The 15813-nt window shown below is 41.5% G+C and overlaps 1 protein-coding gene across 1 annotated transcript; it reads left to right on the top strand.

Annotated features, from left to right (window-relative positions):
- The first annotated feature begins 5932 nt into the window (after positions 1-5932).
- Positions 5933-7447, top strand: LOC117416756 (putative nuclease HARBI1). Its single transcript, XM_034924884.2, has 4 exons — positions 5933-6588; positions 6672-6784; positions 6874-6985; positions 7083-7447. The coding sequence occupies exons 1-4, from the start codon at positions 6045-6047 to the stop codon at positions 7445-7447; spliced, it is 1134 nt and encodes a 377-aa protein (XP_034780775.2). The 5' UTR covers positions 5933-6044.
- Positions 7448-15813: the final 8366 nt, after the last annotated feature.

Consider the following 15813-nt stretch of genomic DNA (forward strand, 5'->3'; position numbering starts at 1 on the left):
ACTACTCACTTCTAAATCTTTTGTAGTCATTTTTGTATTACTTTAGTATAAATACATGTTAATTTGGATTCATATGTTGTTTTTTTCTGACTTTATGTGAACGAAAAGACACAAATGCGCCCGTTTTCTCATTGGAAATAGGTAAATTTCAAAATATCACTGTCCTGGTCACAAAAGCAAAGTTTGTGGGGAATAATAGCCATTTTCTATACTTTTGAGGCATAAGCAATTAGGAAATAACACTTACTACCCAGGAACAAAAATTGTGTTACATAGTGTTATTCACTTGAATCCCAGCACGTGAACTAATCTATGAAAACCCTATGTTCACATATTAAAGTACTTTAAATGCACGTGAAGTGCAATCCCCATGCCTAAATACAATTAACATTTTAAATAACTCGTGCTGCACACACCCATTTAAATCCCGTGCAGCCATGATTTCCATTACACGAGAGTAGATGTTAAAACTTCATGCTGATTTGAACTCGGCTCTCGCCAAGATAAGCACCAACTAAGACGTAGCTTTACAGTAAACTAATGTGATCCATATGCGTCTCCATCCATTTACGTTTCCTTCCATATGATGAGTGCGGCCTCCCCAGCGCATCAGCATGACAACCGTCTGGATTGAGCTAAGTAGGGTACATCTCTGGGGTTTTCAAGTGGGCACCTTCCATCCTCAGTGTTTCGTCGACTAGCCCACGACACCTCAAGAGGGCTCGACGGTGATTCTGGCGTCCCAGCATCACCCCCCTCCGTCCCCCACTCAACTCAGCCCAGCTTACTTACCTGTCCCCAGCCAGAATCTTTCCGTCTCAACCACAGCCAGTTGCTGCTCCTCTCTGCTGCTTCAGATAAGTTCTTCACTGTGCGACTCAACTCTTGGCCACTGAATCCGACGTCTCTGAGAAACCGGGTTGTAGAGTGTGCCACAAATCCTCGACAACCCACTTCCACTGGGTAAACCCGAACTCTCCATCCTCGCTGTTCCGCTTCAGTGGCTAGTTGAGCATACCGCAGTTTCTTCCTCTCATACGCCTCATCTACAGCGTCCTCCCATGGCACTGTTAACTCTACCAGGTGAACAAGGCGTGCTGATCCAGACCACAAGACAATATCTGGTCAAAGGTTAGTGGTGGCAATCTCAGGTGGAAAAATAAGCCGTTGACCAACATCTGCCAGCATATTCCAGTCTCTAGCAGCTTCCAGTTGTCCTGGGCGAGGATTGGTTTTAACACTTTTTCTTGGTGGTTGCTCTCCTGGGCGGAGGAATGTTGTCTTTTGTGTGTAATGTTTTGATGGAACAGGTGGCAACTTATTGGTCATGTTACGCTTGTCTTCCAATGCTAAGGCCAAACATCGCAGCACCTGGTCATGGCGCCAAGTAAACCGTCCTTGGCTAAGAGCCACCTTACATCCTGTCAAAATGTGCCTTAATGTTGCAGGTGATGAACACAAAGGACATGAGGGATCCTCTCCTACCCAGAGGTTTAGGTTCTGTGGTGATGGGAGAACATCATATGTTGACCTGATGAGGAAACTGATCCTGCTCTGTTCCATTGACCATAGGTCTTGCCAGCCAATCTTGCGTTGTTCCACACTCTCCCATCTCATCCATTCTCCCTGTTTGGCCTGGGAAATGGCCTTTATACACCTCATCCTCTCCTCCTGCTTTTGCACCTCGTTGACTACCAGCTTCCTTCTTTGAGCTGGGGCCGCCTTGTGCCATGTAGGAGGAGTTGAATTGAAACCAAGACCCCCTCTTCCATGCTGAACTTGCCCCATGATATCACCAATTCGAAGGGCAGCCTTTGCATCTTCCACAGCTTTCTTTGCCGCCCACTTTCTTCCAGTTTTCAACACAGATGCTGCCTCCCTTACGCATTTATCGCGTGACTCTACTAATGTCATTTCCAGTCTGACCTTGGCGCACTTAAACTCCTCGGTTAGAGCAGAGACTGGTAGCTGCAGTATTCCTTTACCATAAAGTCCCACTCTGCTGAGGCAGCGTGGAACTCCCAACCATTTCCTGATGTATGAACTTATTAAAGCTTCCAGCTTCTCTACTGTTGTCAAAGAAACCTCGTACACAGTCAGTGGCCACAGCAACCTCGGCAGTAGACCAAACTGAAAGCACCAGAGTTTTAGTTTACCTGGTAGAGCGCAGCTGTCTATGCTCTTCAACCCTTCCACTGCTTGTTGTCTAACTTCTCCCACACGAACTGTGTCCTTTAGATCCCCGTCGTACCATCTCCCAAGACTCTTCACTGGCTTCTCAGACACTGTTGGTATTGCCTCACCATTAATGAAGAATGTTTTATCTACTACTTTACCTTTAATTATAGAGATGCTCCTTGATTTAGTGGGCTTGAATTGCATTCGTGCCCATTCAATGTTATTGGTTAATTTGCCCAATAATCGATTAGTGCAGGCTACTGTTGTAGTCATGGTTGTCATGTCATCCATGTATGCTCGAATTGGTGGTAGTCGCATTCCAGAAGCCAAGCGCTCTCCTCCTACTACCCATTTTGATGCCCTAATGATTACTTCCATTGCCATGGTAAAAGCCAGTGGAGAAATGGTGCATCCTGCCATTATTCCAACCTCTAGGCATTGCCATGTAGTGCTGAATTCTGAAGTTGAAAAACTGAATTGCAAATCTCCAAAATAGGCTTTCACTAAATTTGTTATTGTCATCGGTACACTGAAAAAATCAAATGCTGCCCAAAGTAGTTCATGTGGCACTGAACCATATGCATTAGCCAAATCCAGGAATGTCACATGGAGCTCCTTCCTCTCCTTTTTAGCTGATTGAATTTGTTGCCAGATCACATTGATGTGTTCTAAGCAACCTGGGAAACCTGGAATGCCCGCTTTTTGTATTGAAGTGTCAATGAAGCAGTTCTTTAATAGGTAAGCTGACAATCTCTGAGCAATAATGCTGAAGAAAATCTTGCCTTCTACGTTTAATAGGGAAATGGGACGAAACTGACTGATGCTTGTAGATTCTTTTTCTTTAGGTATAAAGACTCCACCTGCTCGGCGCCATGCTCTTGGTACAACCTGTTTTTCCCATGCCACTTTCATCAATTTCCACAGAATTCGTAGAACTCCTGAAGCACTCTTGTACACTCTGTACGGAACTCCATTAGGCCCTGGAGATGATGAAGCCCTTGCTTTTTTCACAGCTTGCTCTATTTCTTTCCACTTAGGTGCACAGTCCTCCATTTGGTATTCTGGTGGATTGATAGGTGGGATGTCTGACGGAATTGACATAGGCTCCTGCCTTTTTGAATCTGTATGTGTTTCCTCCAAATATCTCTCCAGCTCAACCTTAGATGCTTTTAGTGTGCCATTCTTCTCACTGGTGAATAACTTCTTTACAAATTTGAATGGGTCTTTATAAAAGTTAGCTCTCGCACGCACCTTCTTTTTGTAGCGTTTCCGTAGGCGCTCAGCTCTGCGCAATGTTGCAAGCTTATCTTTTATGACCCTTTGTAAGAGATTGAGTCCCTCCTTCTGACTTTGTTCTGCTCTTCTCCATTGGTTCCTCAGCTGTCTCCTTTCTCTAACTAAGCGTTCAATCTCCTGCTGCCGTCTAGACTTTCCAGGAATAGTTTGTACTTTTTCCTTCCTTTTTTCAACTCCAAACCTCTCACTTCCATATGCGTAGATGATGTCCCCAAATTTATCCAGCTTCTTTTCAACTGTTCCACTTAATCTTTCCAATGCAACGCAGAGATCTGTGTTTACTGTGTCCCATGCAGTTTTCTCACAAGCTCTTGGCCATTTAACTCCAGGCTTGTGCCCGTTGAGGTTCTTTTCTCTCTTATGCTGGTTTGTTTGACCGGGTTCACAAGGATCATTAGGTTCATCACTAACTGTGTCCATGCAAGTCCTCCTCACATCTATGACAGGGGTGCTGATATCCTGCGAACTGTGGTTTGCTTCCTGTCGCTGGATTTCATTCGACTGACTTGACTGACTTCGTAAGAAGTACTGATCAATGCGAGGCCCTTGTCCCTTCTCCCTCAAGCATTTCATTCTCCCTTGATGAATCTTCAAACCCCTGACCGTTGTCGCCTTGCTCCAGCCGCAGACACAAACCTGGAGTTCCATGTCTTTGTTAACTGCAAATCTTGAACTAGTCTTTTGTGAAGTACTCTCCATACTCATATCCGTTTCCGTTCCTAAGTCGTTAACCGTGTTGTCCAACGTTGAGTCATCTTCCGCCCCCGCTCTCGCAGACTCTAGGGGTATTTTTCTCTTTAATTTCTTAGAAGCCTTGGGCGGGTGTCTCCAGCATCCTGTAAACACAGAGCTGGATACTGCCGACAAGGGTAGCTAACCCTTACCAGCCCCAATGGGGTCTCTTTCCTCCTGTCAGCTGTCTCTCCAGGCTGTCACAAGGTCTTTCCCTTGTTGCCAGCTGCACTATTCACAGCAGTCACTGGACGTATCCAGATCTTCATGATTTCCATTACACGAGAGTAGATGTTAAAACTTCATGCTGATTTGAACTCGGCTCTCGCCAAGATAAGCACCAACTAAGACGTAGCTTTACAGTAAACTAATGTGATCCATATGCGTCTCCATCCATTTACGTTTCCTTCCATATGATGATGTAGATATCCTTCTGTCTGGTGTTAATGGCTGAAGTGTAATGCTGGCTCCAGGGATCAGCTTATTTTGCCTCCCTGGCGCATCAGCACACACAACGGCTGCGATGCTGGCTCCGGGGATCAACCAAAGTGCGGCCTCCCCAGCGCATCAGCATGACAACCGTCTGGATTGAGCTAAGTAGGGTACATCTCTGGGGTTTTCAAGTGGGCACCTTCCATCCTCAGTGTTTCGTCGACTAGCCCACGACACCTCAAGAGGGCTCGACGGTGATTCTGGCGTCCCAGCATCACCCCCCTCCGTCCCCCACTCAACTCAGCCCAGCTTACTTACCTGTCCCCAGCCAGAATCTTTTCCGTCTCAACCACAGCCAGTTGCTGCTCCTCTCTGCTGCTTCAGATAAGTTCTTCACTGTGCGACGCAACTCTTGGCCACTGAATCCGACGTCTCTGAGAAACCGGGTTGTAGAGTGTGCCACAAATCCTCGACAACCCACTTCCACTGGGTAAACCCGAACTCTCCATCCTCGCTGGGGCGCATTGCCACAGGTACCTAAAAATTAGGTATACAAAAACAAGAATAGCAAAAATAGAGTAAATAAAGAATGAGAAAGACAAATGAGGCAAGCAGAATACTTTTATGAGGAAACTCACACAGATTCAGAACAGGTAAATGAATATGGAATAAAAATCAAAAGAAAGAGATAAATGGTTAGATCAAGGCCGGATTTAAGAGGGGGCAACCGGGACATTTGTCCAGGGCCTTGAGCTGCCTAGGGGGCTGTGATGGAAATATGAGTTCTGGTTTTAAATCTCCCTCCCGACCTGTGAGGGCACTAAGTAGCAAAAGGGAAAGGCTTTGGACAGATTGGCCAGACAGTTCATTTCCTGGGTCAGAAAGTCAGTCAGCCTGGAAAAAGACAAGGCTCAGTTGCAGGAACTTATTGACCTGGAAGGTAAACGAGGTAGCAGCTGCAGGCAATAGAGTCAGCTGTAATAGTTTACCAAGGGGTCATGCATGATTGCATAAAGGGGGCTAGAGAATTGTAAATCTTTTCCTTCACTTGTGTTCAGAGATGCACGGAACTGGAAGGACCGGAAGAGTTCCCAAAAATAAACAAAAAAGCATTTGTTAGTTTTTTGTTTGTTTGTAGCACTGTTAGTCATTGTATTTTGTTTGTTAATTCACTAGATGGCTAACACGTCTCCGGAGCTGTCGCCTTGGGCCAGCACTACCCGGAACAACAGCACCACAGTCACTGTTATTTGTTATCACCCACCTTGACCACTACTGCACGCACCTGGGCCCTGTTTCAGAAAGCGGGTTTAGTGAAAACTCAGAGTTAGTTGACTCAGAGTTGAAGGAAACTCTGGGTTTTCGGTTTCACGAAGCCAGTTCAGCTTAACTCTGAGTCAGTTACTATGGCAACATACTCCGTGAAGCTAATCTGTTCGCTAGCAGGTTTTCTTCAACTAACCCTGAGTTTCTCCTCCTCTTTAGCTGAAGCCTGCAGACTGAAGGAGGTGTCAGACATGGCGTGTCCTTTTCTTGAAGAGCCAGTTGATATTGAAGCACAAATACTCCGCAGAAATCTCCGTCGGGAGAGGGTGATCAGACCCCGCTTGGATGTTTTATCATTCCCTGATGATCACCTGTTTGAACGTTACCGTTTTTCTGCTCAATCGATCATTCATCTGAACAATATTCTCAGCCCTCATATCGTTCATATGACACATCGTGGACATGGTCTCAGTTCGGAACAAATTCTTTGTGTTGCACTTCGTTTTTTTGCCAACGGGAGTTTTCTATATAACATCGGTGACTCTGAGCATATTTCCAAGGCAACCATCTGTTGGGCTGTCAGAAATGTGACTCTTGGACTGAAACGTTTACTGTACACTTTTGTGGTGTTCCCAAGTCACAGACCTACAAGACTCATCAAAGAATTATTCCACAGAATTGCAGGTATCAGTCTAAGCAATAATTAATTTATTTAGTATGAAGCTTTGAGACTTGAAGCACTAATCAGTTAATTTGATATATTTTAGGGTTTCCAGGTGTGATTGGCTGCATAGATGGCACTCATATTCCTATCGCAGCTCCTTCAGTAAATGAAGGAGATTATGTGAATAGGAAGTCTTTCCACAGCATTAATGTGCAGGTAGGCATAAATAGTAGCCTTTAGCATTCCAAATGAAAGATACTTCACAATACAGCTACTGCAGCTAATTACTGTTCTGCACTGTGAAGATCATATGTGATGCAGCCCACATCATCAGCAACGTGGAAGCAAAGTGGCCTGGGTCTGTGCATGACTCGCGAATGTTTCATGAGTGTACACTGAGCGCTAGATTTGCCCATGGTGAGTTTATATATATAGCTATATCCTATTATAAATCAATATTTTGTTTCCTCCTATTGCAACTGAAAATTTTAACTGTATCCTCGTATTATCATAGGAGAGTCCAATGGTTACCTGCTCGGTGACAGAGGGTACCCCTGCCAGCCCTATTTGCTGACCCCTTACCCTGATCCCGGCCCACAGCAACATTATAACTTGGCTCACTGCAGGACACGAGCCAGGGTAGAGATGACCATTGGGATGCTCAAGGCCCGGTTCCAGTGCCTTCGTAGGCTCAGGGTCACCCCAGACAGGGCATGTGACATTATTGTGGCATGTGCGATTCTCCACAACATTGCCACAATTAGAGGAGAACAATGTCCTACTCAACCAGTGAACGATCCTGATAACGATCCTGACCACCCCACTGACGCACGAGATGGAAGAGCAGTCAGAGACACAATATGCTACCTTCATTTCTGATTGACCCATCACCTCCCCACTGTCAAAGACAATATGCCTTTCTTTTTATTAAGTCTTCTTTATTTCCTGCAAGTACAAATGCAGTACAGTAGTTAATATTTTTTATGTTGTTCAAACAAGTAAAATCATCCACCTGTGGGCATCTCACCCACCTAGTTTTGCCTTTCGCAACTGCAGCCTTATGTGGTCCATTTCTAAATTACATTTTTCAATTTGTTTATTTAAGTACACCTTGTATAGCTGTTTCACAGGGAGCTATAGGAACACAAAAAAATGACATTGAATTTCACAGTGCCAGGTCTACTTAGTTTCATTGTAAGTCATGGGCCAATGCTGAACAACATCTTACTGAGGTAAGTTATGCTGTGGAGGTGGATGGACCCTCTTCCTCATTGTAATTTCCAGCATCTTTTTCGCTGTTAGAGAAAAAAGAATGTGCAAGTTTTATTATGGTACAACACTATCATCAACTGTTAGATGTTATTTTTAAGTTGTGAACCTCAATAGGTCTCTCTGTATCTTCCCTCTCAGTGGCAGCTGACAAGGTGTCTTCTTCATCATCCTCCTGTAATGAAAACAATTTTTGTGTTCTACTTTAACCCATTATGAAAAATCTGTGGAGTATTAAGAGTACTTACAACTGCATGGAGGTCTGTTATGGCAGAAGGCTCCACCAGACAGATTACACCATCAGTAACTGGTAGAAGATGAAGAAGATTAGACAGTTAAATTATTACCCAGAAAAGTGCCCCACCTAATTTGAATTTTGTTTTTACAACAGTGTGCAGGCCACATCACAATTTTTCAAATATATAACTCTTGAGTCACCTTAAAATAGATTATGATGTCTTAAGGAGTAACAGCAGTCAATTGCAAAGAATTGTACCACTACAAGAAAATCAGTGTGCCAAGTTCTGTCTAAAATGGATGGGTGGGCGTCACTGAGCTAACACTGGCAAAAGGATGAATGTACATATATCATTAATTTGAATAACTAACCTCTTATGTAGGCCCTTGTGTCCTGGGGGGGTGGTTGGGTCAGATGAGCTTCCTCCAGAGATGCCTTCAGAAATAGGTCGCCCACTGTTTTGACTGAGGGCGATCTCTTCAGCCTCTGAGTGGTGGTGGTGGTGGACCCCCACCTGTTTTTCGGTCCTCAGCCTTTTTTCTATTGGCTATAATGGAGGTCAAATTTGAACATGTCCAATAAGCACAAATTTGGAGACTTGTATGTATAAAGGCATTTAGGTGTTACTTTCAAATAGACAATATTAAATACTGGCAGTGTTGGGATGGCTGAAAAATTTACTTTTTTTTTTGCTTAGAAAATTTCACTAACTACTTAAATATATCACATGTTGAATGTAGCCACTGAATGCGGTTTAATTAGGTAGGGTAGGCTAAACAACATCACAATTGCTTGTAATGAAATTATACCTTACCTATTTGAAGTATATTTTTATTTTTCATCTTCAATTGCTGCCAAGTACTTTTTGTGCCGGTTGGGTTGCACCTGCATAAATATTAAACACACAAACACACACACACACACACACACACACACATATATATATATTATAAATGTTGAATAAGTGGAACACTCGAGATAAAACTTTTCTTTTTTTTCAATTAATACTCACGCATTGACTCGGTCAGCAATTTTCTGCCACGCCAGCTCACGTTGTTTTGCTGCTGCTACGGTATTGCTTTTTTTCTTAAATATATACTCGTATTCTGCATACGCATTCATTAATATTTTTATCTCCACTGGGGAGAAGTAGGAGGTTCGAGCCCTTTTTTCTCCTGTTGCCATGACGAATCAGGTTATCTGCGTTCCTTTGATGAGGGCTTTTTATCTCCTCATGCACGCGCTTTACTCAGGGTTAACTTAACTCAGAGTTGATTGAACTCATTGTTATCACCTGTTCTGAAACCGAAAACTCTGAGTTTGACAACTCAGAGTTAGTCAACCCAGAGTTCAGGTTTAAACTCAGAGTTTGTTAAACCTGCTTTCTGAAACAGGGCCCTGGACTGATGATTTGTGTTAGTAGTATTGTGGGAGCGGATAACATGTTATTATTTGTTTTGTTTAAAAATCATTATTATTATTTTCCTGCCGATCTTTACACCAGGGGTGTATTGCTGGAGGATTATTGTTTGGTTGCCAGACCAGGATTTGTGTAATAATAAAAATAACATTTCCAAATTGGATTACAGTTTTCACTTGTGATTATTTCTGCACTCCATCACCTCTGCATCTGTTCTTAATCAGCAGCCACTTTGCCACAGGGGCCCACAGCCTGTTTAAAATAAATACATAAAAAAATTGGTATTTTGCAGTTTAAAATCCAATCCACTGGCCACGTGATCGTGCTAGCTAAACACTTGCGTCTCTTACTGGTCACATGCACGCTGGAGGACGGCGAGAGAGAGAGAGCGAGAGTGAGAGACTAATTCAGAAAAAAATGGAAAAATTTAGCGGTGCAGCAAAATGAAAAAAACAAAAGGAGAAGCAAGCCAGTGAAAAATGCCTGCTGGAAAACATTCCGAGACTATCAAATTTCGGTTTTAAATCCATTAAAATGAAGTAACGACAACAACAAATGAACCTGAACAACTGGTCAATGAAGGTTTTGGTAGTGCTACTGTTCCCAATAATGGGCCTGAAGAATTAGAAAGTAGTACAGAACAAGACGTCGGACCCAGTCTGCCCACATCGCCAATCAACAATCAAAGTAACTTCAATCTGTCTTTCGCTTTAACCCACAGACTTGTGGAATAATATTCTGGAGACATTCAACAAAACTAGTAAATCCATTCAAACACACAACATCGAACTGTCAGTGGTAGTTGAATTACTTGAATCTCTGAAAACATTTCTGGATGATATTCGTGATCATTTTGATGATTTTGAAAACCGTGCAATGGAAACTGCAGTGCTGAAAAAACATCGAGACGAAGAGCGACGGCAGAGTCGACCACCCATTGCTCTGCAGGATCATGAGTGCCCCAGTGGAACTAAAGTTGTACTACAGGGCAGAGACAGATTTCGTGTCCATATTTTCCTAAAGATTCTGGATACTTTTTCAACAGATTGCTTGCAACGATCAAAAGCATATGTTACTGTGCATAACTTGTTTGGCTTCTTTACCGACTTTTGGAACAGAATATGACATCAAAAACAAAGCTGCTACAGTCGTACAAACCTATGCTTCAGATCTGGACAAATATTTCCCATCAGAAATGCTCCAGTTTACTAAATTTGTTTCTGACAAGGACAAGAGAACAGTGTTTGACCACCTTCAACTTATCCTGAATTCTCAAGTGATTTCCACCTTGTCGAATATGCGTATTTACCTATCCTTAATGTGCACTAACTGTTCTGGTGAACTATCATTCTCGCACAAGGGACTCATTAAGAATTAACTGAGAGCCACCATGAGCCAGCAACGCCTAAACAGCCTTGCCATCATGTCCACGGAATGTGATATACACAGAAAACAGGATTTTACTGACATTATTAGAGACTTTGCACAGATGAAATCGAGAAAAGATTAATTTAAGGTAAGTGAATGATTTAATTACTCTGCGATGTAAGGTTTACTTAGAGCAGAGGTGATTAGGAAAATGTAAGTAACATGCTGTTTAGTTTTAAGATATATTGTGGTATTGAGCACTTACTAACATTTTAATATTCCTAACATTGTCTTTTAAAGGTTCTTTTCATATTAATCCAGTTATTAAAAGTTGTGTATTTAAGTCACTAGATGGTGCTGTGTAATGTCAAGTCTTTATAGCTAATTATTTCATGAATGTATTGCACATTTGGTATTCACATTAAAACAATGGAGTGGTTATTTGAATCTGGTGTCAGTCTTTGGGGAGGTCTATTTTGGTTCCTTGTCCAGGGGCCCATGATACCAAAATCCGGCCTTGGGTTAGATATGTACATAAAAGTTAGAAATGAAATAATAACAGACTTAAAAAGTAGAGGTAAACTTAATTTAACTAAAAATGAAGAAGCAGCTCTAAAATAACTAATAGAGGATAAGACCAGCAGATAAAGGTTCTGGGGTGGTAGTAATGAACAAAGTTGATTATATGAAGCAGTAAGGACTGAATTGCAAAATATAACTACATATGAAGAAGTACAAACTAATAACATTAATATCATAATAAAAGAAGTGAGAATTTTAGCAGATTGTAAAAAAAAATGATTTATATCAAAAGCATTAAAAAATGACATGCTCCCTCAAATTCCAAGGACAGGTTTGGTTAGAGGTAACCCAAAAATGCACAAAGATAAACCCCCAACGCGAATGATTAGCACAATTGATAACCCAACATACGTTATTGCAGAAATAGCTGAAAGGCAGTTGCAGTCACATGTTGAAAGTTTACCTAGCTATGTTAAAGATACAACACATTTTCTAAATAGGATTAACAGATTAAAAAATAAACTTCCAGAGAATACTGTTTTATTTTACATGGATGTAAAATTCTTGTACCCCAGTGTTCCTAGGAATGAAACTTTAGAGGCATGTAATGAGGCACTGGATAACAGAAAAGATAAGAACATCATAATACCTACAGAATAGCTATTAAATATGTTCAAGATCGTTTTAGGAAATAGTTATTTTACATTTGGAAATAAATGTTTCAAGCAGAATGATGGCACAGCAATAGGCTCAAAGTTAGGCATGCATTTTGCAAGCACATGTATGGGTAAATGGGAGGATATGTTATTTGGTAAATGTGGCAATGTTCCCCGCCCCTGTGTGCATTTGTGTGTTATATGTTGCATGTGGTGTGTTAATGTTGGTGTATTGTAATTGGTACACGGGATATAATGTGGGTAATGAGCACGAGTGTTTAAAATGTATAATTGTATTTAGGCACGGGGATTGCACTTCACGTGCATTTAAAATATTTAATAGTATGTGAGCACGGGGTTGCACAAATTAGTTCACGTGTTGGGATTCAAGTGAATAACTAATTAGTAATTGAATTCTGGCACAACAGTATATATAGATACTTTCTTCCGGGTCTGACGTCACCACTACAGCCTGCTTGTCACAGTAAAGTATACAAGAAACCTTTAGAATACATCAGATACGTGGATGACATTTTTGGAATATAGACACATGGAGAGGAATCTCTTTTCCAGTTTCATGAATTAGCAAATAATATCCATCCTAATATTTCAGTAGATCTAAGGTGGACAAAGTCAGAAATTTAATTCTTAGATACCTTGGTTAAACTTGATCAAGGATTTATTAAAACAGATCTTTACTCAAAACCTACTGATATGCATCAGTACCTACATATGTCATCTTCACATCCTATCCATACAAAAAGAGCTATTCCTAAAGGACTGGGTATGAGGATAAAAAGAATCTGTTCTGATGAAAATGATTACAAAAAGCAGAGAAAGGAATTAAAAATAAATCTTAAAAAGAGGATATAAAGAACAGATTATTGAGAAAGAATTGAGAAAAGTTGACAAACTCAATATAAATGAACTATGTGAATATGATAAAAGGAAAAAGAAGGTTAAGCGAGTACCATTAATAATTACATATTCTAAATTAAATCTGTTTATGTCTACTGTGACATTTTGTTACACAGTAGACATAAACGGATTGTAGACACATTACAGGACATTAAAACCTGTAAGAGCACATGTAAGGTATGTAAATATATTTGTAAAGATGAAAATTGAAATTACAAATAGAGAAAAAAAAGTACTCAATCTTAAAAAATCCCTCATGCAAAACTAGCAACTTAGTTTATAGTATATTTTGTCAAAATGTAATAAAATGAAATATGTAGGAGAGACAAGTATAACATTGTACAAATGCATACAGAATCACCTATCAAACATAAGAAATACAAAAGTAAATGAACCAGTGGTTCAGCACTTTACAAAGAACAAGGATAACATGAATTACCTAAAATTCATAGTTTTAGAAAAAATGTAATTAGACAATGTACAATATAGAAGACTAAAAGAAAATAAATGGATACATAAACTCAGTACCATGATGCGTGAAGGTTTAAATAGAAAGGAATAGTAGATCATTACATCATCAACTACAGTATGTGGTGAATGACATCACAATCACATTAATAGATTTAAATATAAATAAATGTATGTGTAGTTGCCATGACATCCAAAGCCTAGAAGTACCTCCACAAACACACTTTCCCTTGACAAAGGTATGTAAACATACCAAAACTTTGGGAGGTTGGCTCTTTTGAGAAAAAGCTTATATCTGTATTGTAGAAAATTATAGATGCCAGCATGTGGCAAAGTGGTTTGCAGTGCGCAGGTGTAGAGGTGATGAAGTGCTCAGGAATGATTTGAAACAACACAGTTCACGGCTAAACAGCTTTTTATTGGCTGATAAATAATAATAACTGGCTCTACGGGAGGGAGATTTATCACCAAGAATCATTCTGCCTCTGTCACAATATCGCTCAGTTAAATGATGGGGTTCAGTCCCGAAATAATAAGACACTAAACAAGACACACACACATACAGACACAAGGGCTTAATCCAGTAGTGAGTGTTCTTTGTGCAGGTGGGCAATACAAGTTTATAGTGTACAATGGTGTAGTGCAGTCCGGGTTTAATACTGGCTTTGTAGCAGCAGCTCCCAGATAGTTTAGCGATTTAATAATGACAAACAAATTTTAGTTAATACGACAAAACAAAACAACGCAAAACACTCACAGTTCTTTTTCGCTTCACTCCTTTACAGGTCCTTTCGTAATCAAAACAAAGTGGCAGATTGCATCGTCACATCCCCTGAAATGCCCTTAGTCACGCCCCCTCCGATAGCTAGTTCAATCACGTCTCCTCTAACCCATGACTGACACATCGCATACGGTGCATTAGGGTGATGACTTCGGGCATTGTGACTCCGCCCCCTTCCTGGATGGCTGGCTTCTGACTCTGGAATGGACTGCCAGACCATCCAGTACAAGGCACACTGTTCCTGTTATACAGCACCCTCACAGGTTGGGAGGAAGATTGTTGACTAAGATTAATTCGCTCTCTGTCACATATCCCACCACTCAGAGAGGAGCCGAAGGAACACTCGGCTGAATCTACTTTTCCCATTACACCCCACTCCCAGGAAAAGTAATCTGCATTTTGGTGATCTTTCCCTGCATGGTGTATCATAAAATACATGAAGGATTGCAGCACCAGATACCACAGAGTTATCCAGGCGTTTCTATCCTTCATCGTGCCTACATCTGATTGGGGCGTGGTCAGTGACGAGATTGAATGAATGACCCAATAGGTAGTAGCATAAGGTCTGAGTGGCCCATTTAATGGCCAGACATTCTTTCACTATGACGGAGTAGTTATGCTCCTGAGGGAATATTTTTTTTACTTATGTAAAGGATGGGGTGTTCTACTCCGTCGACCTGCTGGGACAAGACTGCTCCCAGACCATCATCCGAAGCATCGGTGTGGAGGATGAATTCCTTATCAAAATCTGGTGTGATAAGGGTTGGGGCTTAGCAGAGTCTTTGCTTAATGGTATCAAACGCCCCCTGACATTCTCCTGTCCATTTAATTGAATTTGGTGCACTTTTCTTAGTGAGGTTTACTAGAGGGTTGACCACTGTGGCATATTCAGGGATAAATCGTCGGTAATAACCGGCCAACCCCATGAGAGTCCTCACCTGGGACTTGGTTTTCGGGATTGCTGCATCCATCAAAGCCTAGACTTTGGTGGAGACGGGTTTCACCTGCCCATGTCCCATAATAAATCCCAAATATTGCGTTTCTACTTTGGCAAATGCACATTTACCCAGGTTGGCTGTCAGCCGAGCTACCCTCAGAGACTGCAGGATGGCCATACAAGATCTCGAAGGGGGAGAACCCTGTCGAAACTCTGCAGCACCTCTCTCACTGCAAAAAGGAGGTAGGGTAGAAGCATTGCCCAATGTTTCTGCTCTTGGTTCACAAACCGTCTCAGCATCTGCTTTAATGTCTGATTAAAATGTTCCACCAAACCATCCATCTGTGGATGGTAAACAGTTGTCTGGATGTAACATATTTTTTATATTTTATACACCCACTGTAACGTCTGAGACAAGAAGTTAGTTCTATGATCAGTCAAGATCTCTTTGGGGATCCCTACTCTTGACATAATTTGCATTAGTTCCTTGGCTATTGCAGCTGCACTAGTGGACCTCAATGGAACTGCCTCCGGTTATCGTGTTCCATAATCTACCAACACTAATATATGCATATACCCGGAATCAGAAGGTAGCAAAGGGCTCACTATGTCCATTGCAATGTGCTCAAAGGGAGTGGAAATGATTGGCAGTGGGACCAAGGGGGGGG

Source organism: Acipenser ruthenus, chromosome 12 (genome assembly GCF_902713425.1).
Source record: "Acipenser ruthenus chromosome 12, fAciRut3.2 maternal haplotype, whole genome shotgun sequence".
Taxonomy (NCBI): domain Eukaryota; kingdom Metazoa; phylum Chordata; class Actinopteri; order Acipenseriformes; family Acipenseridae; genus Acipenser; species Acipenser ruthenus.